Raw genomic sequence first — 10136 nt, 5'->3', positions numbered from 1 at the left:
CAGTCGTCGAGCACTTCCGTTTAATTTACTACCAAGAATTCACCGTCTGTAAAAAAATAAATAAAAATTCTAAACATTGTCCTATCTATTGTTTTACATGTGGGATCACTGGAGGCCAAGTTAAATAAGTCAAATGCAAAAGGAAAGAGCTTTAAAGAGTTATTTAATAATACATTTAAAAAAAAAGCATTTACAGCAAATACCTGAGTGCTTAAAGCAGCACGTCGTTAAATATTAAAATCATTGATAATTTAAGGTTCATGATGAAATAAAAATCACTGTAAAACAGTTTGTCACACTTTACAGATGCAGACTGACACATTAGCTGTGGCGGAGTCCACCTCTGCTCCAATGATCCATCAATCACAATCTACCAGTGTGCATACTTAATGATCGCCACGCCGATGTGCAGTACATCCAGCGGGAAAATTGGTTCAAGTGCATTTTTGCGAGAGTTCGGCTGCAAAGACGCCTTCATGCTGGTGGTGCAGCTCCAGCATCTCCTCCCTTCGTGCTGGTGGTGCAGCTCCAGCATCTCCTCCCTTCGTGCTGGTGGTGCAGCTCCAGCATCTCCTCCCTTCGTGCTGGTGGTGCAGCTCCAGCATCTCCTCCCTTCGTGCTGGTGGTGCAGCTCCAGCATCTCCTCCCTTCGTGCTGGTGGTGCAGCTCCAGCATCTCCTCCCTTCGTGCTGGTGGTGCAGCTCCAGCATCTCCTCCCTTCGTGCTGGTGGTGCAGCTCCAGCATCTCCTCCCTTCGTGCTGGTGGTGCAGCTCCAGCATCTCCTCTCCTTCCTCTCATAAGAGCGACTCCGTTCTTACAGTTTTGCCGTTGCCTCTGGCATCATTTGCAGACTTCTCCGTCATCCTGGCTTTCTCTTCTCCCTCCTTCAGCAAAACGATGTTCTTCTTTTCCACCCTCTTCTCTCCTTTCTCCTCCCTTTTCTTTATCTCCTTCAGCTTCCTCTTGAGGGCAGAGCGATCGCTTTGACTGCAAACCCCCAGAGCCTGAGCGCCGACACAACGAGAAACAGGGCATGAAAATGAACAGAAGTTCATGTAGAGGTTCAGGTTAATGAGCCGCCAGATAAACCAGAGTTCATCGTTAAATGTGTTCACAATTGGCAACAAGAGTGTTATGAGATAAACCTTGAGTTTCTCGCTGTCCATGTTGAGCAGCTGCGTCCCGTCCACGCCTCTGGCAGCAAACTCAGACGCGTACTCGTCCATGTTCATGGCGATTAACCACAGACACACCTGCTGCTTGTCCCACTCCAACACGGGTCGACTCTGCCACTGGTTGTTGTTGTTGTTGTTGGGAACCGCGTCGTCATCGTCGTCTAGCGTCTGACAGGAAACCAGAGACAACAAACAGACAGCGTGAGGAGCAGTGAAGGAAATAAAATGACAAAACTAGTACAATTGAAATAAAGTCTTGGGAGAGAGAACATGATTGAACAGTAGGAAGAAGCACAAAAAGCAGAAAAAGGACAGACTCACCTCGGTGGAGGAAAAGGTGAAAGCGTGAGTGTGTCCAGAAAGGGAGAGATCAGAGACATGACCCACCATGCTGGAGCATCCCACTGGGGAGCCGATACTCTGGGAACCAAGAAAAGACGAAGAAAAGGAAAGAAAAAAGCTATGCTGCCTGCACGACATACGTCGCATGCGTCCACGCACACAAAACATGTTTTAAACACAACTGATTTCTATCTGAAAAAGGTTGAAGTTTAGCCGGAGCAGGAGGATGGCGAGCAGGGAAAGCGTCTCACCTGGTCTCGTCTCGCGGTGGTGGTCAGGTACGGCAAGCTGCTGCTGGACACGGACCGCAGCCTCTCCCTGCCTCGCTCGGCCTCCTCTTCCTTTTCCCTCCCTCGCTCTCCGAACCAGGGAAAGGGCAGGCAGGAGGGCATGGAGGTTATCGAACCCGACGGAGAAACCGCAGCACGCTCGTCCACCAGGTCGCCACAAGAACCCCTGGGAGGAAACGGATAATAGTCAATAAAAAAAAGTGACTTTTTCAATAAAGTTATCCAGTGTTTGACAGAAACAGTTTGTATGATCTGGTTTGTTGGTTCTACCTGTTGTTCATGCTCCTTTTGCGGAGTTTTTCACTTCTCCTTTTGCTGAGAGACTTGCGAAGGCCACTGAAAGAACAGACTGTAGTTATTAAAAAGCATCCCGCTCCCATTTTAAGTCCCAGCATGCCCCATTCAGACAATCTTTTGGCATAAAACACATCATTTTTCCATTTTCGAACCTTCTTAACAGGCAACGGCTTTGATTTATTGTGATTTTTGTTGCAGATTCTGATTCTTTAGGTCCTAATCTTTCCAAAAAGGTGTCTTATTGACCCCTCCAGGAGGCATTTTTGGAGAATCTGGCTCATATGCTGGATGTTCATATGTACGATTAAAATATCTTTTAAAAGTGATTTTCTTTTTTGCAGATACACATTTTTTCCCCCAGACTTTGCTAAACAAATGCATACAATAAACACAAGTATTGGAATTAATTTGGGGTTCCTACAACTACTCAAACACAGGAGAAAAAGGAGGTCTGCAGACAAAATTGCTTCCACAGTTTTTCAACAGGTTAAACTAGGAAACATGACCCCAAAACTAAGACAAAAGAAAAGCGATAGAGACCATGCACCTGAAGTCGGGAAATTTTCTTTTGGACCTCCTGGACGTGGAGGATTTGCATGGCGATGGCGTGACGTGGTCAGTGACGTAGATGGGAGGAGTGAAGACGGAGGTGTTGAGCGGTTGAGGGCTGGACGACGAACTGGACCGGTCACTTCTACTGCTCCTCTGCAGCGCCGTGGGAGCACACAGTGATTGGCTCTCCTGCAGTTTCTGAACTTCCCATTCCTAAAAAAAAGGCAACGGAGGAAATGTGTGAGTTTTGTCAGAAAAACAGCCAAGTAGGTCTCGCGTCATCACATTTTTTAGGGCGCCGTCTCCTACCCGTGTTGTGAAGCTCCCTCTGAGTTTGTCTCGAGAGGGCGGGTGGCGCTTGGATTTCTGGGCCAGCTGAGCTCTGGCTTTGTGCGCACTGGAGTCGAGAAGTCCCGTATCAGGAAGTGGAATATCCCAGTCTGGACCTGAGATGATGTTTTTAATCCGAGAGGTTTTATTTCCTCACTTTACAATTACATTGTTTGAAAAGACACAAAAAAAAAATAAAAAAAAATTGAATTTTCCCCGTTCTGAACCCAAGTAGATAATTAGGAGGTGGACACTTTAAAAATAGTGGTTTTACTTGCCGGCAGCTACTCAAAGTCAAAAAGACACATGAACAGCACACTTTACATTGACAGTAATCCCGCTGCTTACCTGTGATTGAAGTGTCCACAGAGTGGTTCTCTCTTTCAGGTGCAGCCTCTTTTCCCTCCAGCTGTGCCATCTGTGATAAGCAGTGTGAAACAATGACTACAGAGACAGGCGGCTCAGTGAAGTAAATCCGTTTAGGACTCAGAAAGCTCCCCTCACCTGGATTTGCAGTCTTTCAACTGTCTGTCTGTGCAGCGTCTCTCTCTCCACCATTTCTCTTCTCAAATCGGCTTCTCTTTTCTCCCTTTCCTCCTCTCTTGATGAAAAAAACACAACATTTGAAGGGTGCAATTCAACTAGCACACAAAGTACATCCCAGTCATTTAAGAATATAATTCCAAATTGTGAAGATAAATGAACTGTGTTGGATGGATTAGATAAATACTCCCACGATACAATATCGTCCCGATACGATAATATCGCGATACACATTACCTTTTTTTCAACCGCATATTGTCTCCAAAGGAAACGCTGTCAACAATTTTTTAAATTTATTTTACTTTTCTAGGACCAAAACGTTTAGAATTGATTAAATAAAACATTGATACTTGGCTTCAATGTATCGCGATACTACGCTGTATTGTTTTTTCTCTCCACCCCCTAATAGATACCTGCTCTGGTACTCTCTGACCAGTCTCTTTGCTTTGTTGTATTTGAGCTCCAAGCTTTCCGATTGGCTCTGTGCATCAGCGAGTCGCTGGCTCACAACTCTGCACAGCGTCTGGGCCTCCTGCCAATACCTGATGAATCAAAGTGAGAAGGTCTTTGACATCTTCATAATGTTTCTCAACATGATTATCCTTTAGCAGACTTTAGGCTCTCATCAAGTCTTCAACATGGATCTGTATACTTAACGAATTATCCATTACGATGTCTACCACGGCTCTAATGCCACAAACGCTAGTAAAAAGGGTCACAAAGCATAAAGTGTGTAACATCCTACTTCTCCAGTTTCTCAGCTTTGTCCTCTCCATCCTCCGCTCTGTGCTCCAGCTCAATCTTTTGGCTCTTCCAATCAACTTGCTGCTGCTCCTCCCATGCCTTTAACTTGATAGACAGTAAAATAACAGATTATATATGTTTTAATGAATTTCTGGGATAAGTCATACGCACGAGGGGAAGGAAAGTGCTTCCGAAAAAACAAAAAAGAAGCTTGTTTATCATAACGTCACTTGCCCAAAACTATTCTTATACACGTCTTAAAAAAATCATCTTGCTTCAAAGATGTTTTGATATGACGAACAAAGAACTCACTGATCTTCCACCATTGGGTAGAAGAAAGACAGACTTTCTTTATTTTCTACTGAACAGCTTTTTGCCAACCCAATTATGTCACAGCGGTGATTACTTCAAGGCAAAAGGCAGAAAAAGCAGGGCGGACGTGGAGAAGTGTTGGAACACAGCCCATGTCCTAGTAACTCCACTCAGAGCCGTCTCACACACACTTAAAATGGGTCAGACTGTTCCAAATGTGGACGCAAAAGGTAGTGAAGCGAGTACAGCGATTGGTTTGTGTGATAGAGAGAGAGAGATCTCAATCTCAGAGACCTACCTTTTCACGAGTACGTTGAAGTTTGGCTGCTTTGCTTCGTAGTTTTGACTGAAGCTATAAAGACAAAAAGGTGATCATTTGATTATACTACAAGAGATACACATTTACTAGTTTTACACACCACTTGTGTATCAGTATTTGTGTTTTTTCTGACACAATGTCATAATTTAAAATGTAGTATTGACCTGATATCCAACAGAAAGTTTGGTGTGTACATCTTGTTTATGGGTATTCAATGAATTCATGTTGAATGTTTACACACCTGCTGGTATTTTAGGCAGAGTTGGTATTTGTCCAGACTGGAAATAAAAGACTCGTCTTCCTCTTCGTCTTCCTCCTCTTCCACTGACTTCTCTGAAAGGTTACCGTCGTTATCCTCATCCCCGCTTGCTTTTTCACTCTTCATATAGAAAAACACACACACAGAAAACAACACAATCAGCCCACATGTAACTGTTACACTATAACGTGATGGAAGCAGCCCTCTTCTTTTAAAAAAACACACACCTCGCCGGTTGTTTTATCCATTTCCAGGCTTTCGTTGATCAGTCGCGCCACCTCGCTCTCCACCCCCTCCTTCTCTCGGCCAATCAAAAACCTGCATCCAAACGGAGAAATCAGTCAAAGCTGTGAGCAATCACCACATCCAGGTAAAGCACAGGTGTTGCAAATTACATTAATTTACACATTCAGCTGTTTCTGGCAGTAACATTTCTACTGGCTGGTCTCCTGAGCTTCACTCTCAGGTGTTCCTGAACGTGCCACTAAGGGAGAGTTAGTTAATATCTGACAGTTTGAACATGGTCATATGGTTAGATAAGATAAGATAATCCTTTATTAGTTCCTCAATGGGGAAGTTACAGGATTACAGCATCACTGCTCACCAGTAAATAAGATTTAAAAAAATCAATATAAATAAACAGATTAAAATTAGCAGTAAAAAAAAAAAAGTTTATTATCCAGATGGAATAAAAAATATACAAATGGAATAAAGAATTTCTATAAAAGTACTTAAACATACTTAAATGTAGCGGATATTGCACCAGGACATGAAATAAAGTGAAATAAAGAATGGTTGTCTATTATGTGTAGTTAAAAAAAGCTAAAACATCTTCAATGCTGCTTTTTAAAAAACTGGTGTGCTCCTTTAAAAACAACTTCTTGGTGGGGAAAAAGTATTTTTATTGCTGCCGTTTCATCTTTAAATAACTTAAATGATGCAACAAACAAAGTATGACTCAGTTTTTTTTTTAACTCACAAAAAAAACACACTGCAGCACAACAAAACCTCTAATGGGAATGACCTCACGCTCCACCGCTCGCCACGCAGACAGAGAGAGGGAAAGGTGCAGAAACATAACTTACTTGACGAGGCCTGACGTGTTCTTGAGGACTGTGGCTGCAAACAGCTGCGAGACTCCAACCAAACTCACTCCATCCACCTCCACGATCTGGTCATTCACATGGATCCTAACACACACACACACACACAAAAGAAAGTCTATTAGAAACCAGCCTAATTCCCAGCAGATAGGAGACAGGTGTTGACATTCGTACCTTCCGTCCGTCTGTGTTGCTCCTCCTTCAGTGACCGTCTTGACAAAGATTCCAAGTTTTTCCAGTCCCTGGTCAGCGCCGACACCCATTCCTATGATGCTGATGCCCAGACCCTCATCTCCTAGAAAGAAAATGTACAATATAAGCAAAGTTATCTTCATTACGACAGAAAGCAACTCCTAAAATAAGGTGAGAATATTGTGATGAGTCGGTTTATAATGCATCAGCCTCGTAGATGTTTTTTTCTTTATCATATCCCATGGAATAGTTAAACTCAATATCCCACCAGATTTAAAACAAAATGAAGACAGACGCGTGAAAGAGCAACGACACACCCTTCTCTATGTCCACTGGGAAGACATCCATCCGGTCCACTCGCTTCTCCAGCTCGAACTCAGCTGAGGCGGACACCGGGTCGATGTCGTCGTTGCGTCTGTCGTACTCTGCATTGGTATAAGTGCTGTACACCTAAAAGACATTAAATATTCAATTTAGTCACTGAGACGGCCTTATTTTATGTCAACACCTATGTGAAATCTAAGCCTATGAAAATGCTGTTTCATGCATCGATAGCTTGTGTGTGTGTGTGTGTGTGTGTGTGTTCACCACTGAGCAGACTGTAAAGAGAGCCATCTGCAGCTATTGACACAACAAGATACTGTTTATGTTGGCAAATCTGCCCGAGTGAGAGAGAGAGGGAGCGAACCAGGAAGTGCAGACGAGACAAACTGTACATCGTGACCATACGAGAATGCAAAATGAAATTAAAAAAAGTCTCAGTGCACACACACAACTTCCAGTCAGGGATAATACCACTGACCACTACTGCCATCATTTGTGACGAGCCATAAATGCCATACACACCTACAGGAATGTTTTCTGTGCTTTTATATCAAGGCACCTTTGAGCCGACAATGCATTAGAAACATGGCTTGGCATCAACTGGAACTGACAGTAACACAAATCTACAATAAAGAACTTTTAAAAGCATGATATGAGACACCCGGCAGCTGTCAATTAAGTGAATAAGGAATTTTAAAAATGTGTATAAATTTTTCTCCAAAAGGTTTTCCTTTACCTTGATGGGTGCCGGGGTGAACCTGACCCTCCTCGTCTGCTGCTCTTCTGCTGCAACCTCAACATCCTCCTCTTCCTCCTCCAGTTCAGGCACACCAGGGATTTCCTCATATTGCAATGAAGGCTGATTATCATGCATAGAGTTTTCCCAATCCTGTCTTGAATGCTCTAGGTGAGAGTGGGATTCCTTCTCATCCACAAAAGCCTTGTTCTCAATCCCACCCGTCTGGTCCTCTTTGCCTCCTTTCCTACAGTCACCACCTTCTCTACCTTCCTCATGCAGCTCAGATGTTGAACCTTCTTCTTCCTCAGTTATTTTCTTATCTTGACTGCATGTCTTAATAACTTCCTCATCATTGTCCTCCTCTTGCATAATGTCTCTCTCAGCCAGTCCAGAAATTTCTCCCACTCTCGCGACAGTCTTTTCCTTCCCTTGCTGCCCGTTTTCTCTTGACTTCTCAGCCAAGAACGGTCTGTTCTGCCCCTCCCTTTCACCTTCCCATTCTTCCTTTACCTGCTTATACTTGTCTCTTCCCCCTTCACTGTCACTCTTGGTCTCTCCTTTCCATAACGTACGGGTTGATAACTCCTTCTGCTGTTCGCCAGAGGGAACTGGCTCACTTTCTCTTGCTCTCAGTTCAACTCCATTTTCTGACACATACGGTCCTGATGTTTCCATGCTGGGCTCTTCAAAGACATCATCAACTAGCACAGTTTCTGCTGCAACTTTGTCCACGTACTCAAGACAGTTTTTGCCCTCGTTCTGCGCTTTCTCTTCTTCATTCTCATCACTCTCTGATGACCCGTGCTTCACGTCAACGAGTTCTGCCCTCACTGGCTCCTCAGTCAAGAGGAGGTCACTTGCTGCCCTTCTTTCCTCCGATTGTGCTTCTGTGGTTCCACCATGTTTGTCAAGATAGGAGGAAAATATGTTGGATGATTCACTCGGGCTGTCTGATACGGGAGATGTGTGGTGACTTGTAAACAAGGCCTGTGCAGTGGGCTTCAGGAAGGGAATATTTATCACGGGTAGGTTTATGGATTTATCTTTATCGAAGCTATCCTCTTCTGCGTGATTCCTTTTCCCATTTTCCTCTTTTTCAGTCTCTTCCCCGAGTCCAGCCGCAGTCCCCTTGCTTTCCCTGCCGGCAATACTTTTCAAAACCTGCCCTCCGCCGCCTCCTACCTCCATCCCCTTGGTCTCAAACAACCTGCGCATTACAGAAAACTTCTGAGCCAGAGCAGCTCTGTCAATATCCACTACCTCCTCTAATCGGGATGATTTATCTTGCAGAGAAGATTCTGGAGTTGAAGTGTTGAGTGCGGTGCTCGGAGCAGACGAGGAACTAAGGGCCGAGCGTCTGGATGCAGAGAAAGATGACGCTTGGAGCTGGACGGGATTATGGGGAGAAAAGAGGGGTGTGGAGCCAGAACCCTGCGCTGGACCGACTTCATTTTTCAGCTGCTGGTTGTCCATTTGTAGGAAGATGTTGTCTCTGATCTTCGTCCCCCTGGTGCTGAGGACTCTCCCTCTGCTGCCTGTGCCGGCAACGGTGCTGGTGTGGGACATCATGGGATCCGACAGGCTAGATGGCAGCCTGGTTGGGTGCACGGCAGAGTGCTGGGCAGGAGCGGGTTTGGTTCCTGGTTGTAGACCGGTCGCAGTGTCAAAGGAACATTTGATGGCATGGAAGTCAGACTTGTAGGTTATCCTGTGAGGGGAGGCGCTCCGGCCTTTGTTGTCCGTCCGCATCATCTGGGAATGGAGGTTCTCTGAAGTAAGGAACAACTCTGGAGGAGCTTTTCACAGCTAAAAGCTAAATGGTTGAGCGGGTAAATAATGTGTAAGGATTTGCTGGTACTATGAAAAGGTAGCAATAAGGAAGGAATATCCTGAAATATATGCTTTTGTGCTATATTTGTTTGATGACAGCAGGCTCTTGGTATGGAAACTTCATTGTAATCAGGAAATCTTGAGATATTGATTCACCATCACCACAGCAAGAGTCTCCTGGAAGAGTGTTTTGAGAAAAGGGTAAAGTGCAACATAGTTATTGAGAACTAAAAAGCATTCATGCAAATGACTTCAAGTGGCTTACTCATAACTTGCAGCTATCAATATCAAGCTAGGATTAACATCAACATTCACATGTTCATTCACACTCACGAAATTGGAAGATTAAGGGTTGTGAGCACCGTGGAAACCCCCAAACGAAGCCATCGAGCTTTCTTGTTACACAGCTACTTACAATTAACTTGTTTGGACTTTGGAAGAGCAATGAAGTCCTCTGGACAACCGCTGCGTTCACGAGCGGTCGGAAATTTAACGTATACGAGAGCTCCACGGGGTCATGTTGAATATATTAGGGGGGACATACGCATTTAACAACAGTCGTTTAAATTGAGACCTCATTTGCTTCTTGCTTTCTTGGAATTATGCGTCAAACGACGAAACGAAGCTAGGATGTGTACGTTTTAGTTTAGTTTACTCAACTATCTCCATTAATTAGCGTTACTCGACCTCCATTTGATAGCGGTGTGTTGTGTCTTCCTCTTCGCTGCTACTACAGTAAACCACGAAAAGGAATAACGTGCCATTAACCGCGATGCTAACTTAA

At 44.3% G+C, this 10136-nt stretch overlaps 1 protein-coding gene across 2 annotated transcripts; it reads right to left on the bottom strand.

The window, feature by feature from the left end:
• Positions 1 to 225: 225 nt before the first annotated feature.
• On the bottom strand, positions 226 to 9723 carry LOC137801719 (neurabin-1-like). Of its 2 annotated transcripts, XM_068599087.1 has the most exons (19): positions 9686 to 9723; positions 7520 to 9529; positions 6777 to 6909; positions 6442 to 6562; positions 6250 to 6354; positions 5392 to 5482; positions 5147 to 5284; positions 4885 to 4938; positions 4276 to 4379; positions 3944 to 4072; positions 3492 to 3588; positions 3336 to 3405; positions 2967 to 3103; positions 2653 to 2870; positions 2079 to 2144; positions 1770 to 1974; positions 1498 to 1596; positions 1147 to 1344; positions 226 to 1005 (listed from the first exon to the last, which is right to left on the bottom strand). In XM_068599087.1, exons 2-19 carry the CDS (start codon positions 9272 to 9274, stop codon positions 796 to 798), a joined length of 3930 nt encoding a protein of 1309 aa, XP_068455188.1. In that variant the 5' UTR covers positions 9275 to 9529; positions 9686 to 9723; the 3' UTR covers positions 226 to 795. The 2 variants fall into 2 exon arrangements, with proteins under 2 accessions (XP_068455188.1, XP_068455177.1); XM_068599076.1 differs by lacking the exon at positions 9686 to 9723 and having other exon boundaries at positions 7520 to 9566.
• Between the last annotated feature and the right edge of the window lie 413 nt (positions 9724 to 10136).

Source organism: Clinocottus analis, unplaced genomic scaffold (assembly GCF_023055335.1).
Source record: "Clinocottus analis isolate CAN_PGR_092001 unplaced genomic scaffold, fCliAna1.0.p SCAF_11, whole genome shotgun sequence".
NCBI classification, from domain to species: Eukaryota; Metazoa; Chordata; class Actinopteri; order Perciformes; family Cottidae; genus Clinocottus; species Clinocottus analis.
The sequence above is the reverse complement of the archived record's forward strand: the minus strand, read 5'-3'. Positions and strand labels throughout refer to the sequence as shown.

What these genes read in the sequence shown, in the direction of transcription:
- LOC137801719 (XM_068599087.1), bottom strand. Translation starts at nt 9,274, where the DNA reads ATGATGCGGACGGACAACAAAGGCCGGAGCGCCTCCCCTCACAGGATA. An exon ending in GTCAGAGAGTACCAGAGCAG is followed by an intron (nt 3,589 to 3,943) that starts GTATCTATTAGG and finishes TTTTTCATCAAG; the next exon opens with AGAGGAGGAAAGGGAGAAAA. An exon ending in AGAAAATTTCCCGACTTCAG is followed by an intron (nt 2,145 to 2,652) that starts GTGCATGGTCTC and finishes CTGTTCTTTCAG; the next exon opens with TGGCCTTCGCAAGTCTCTCA.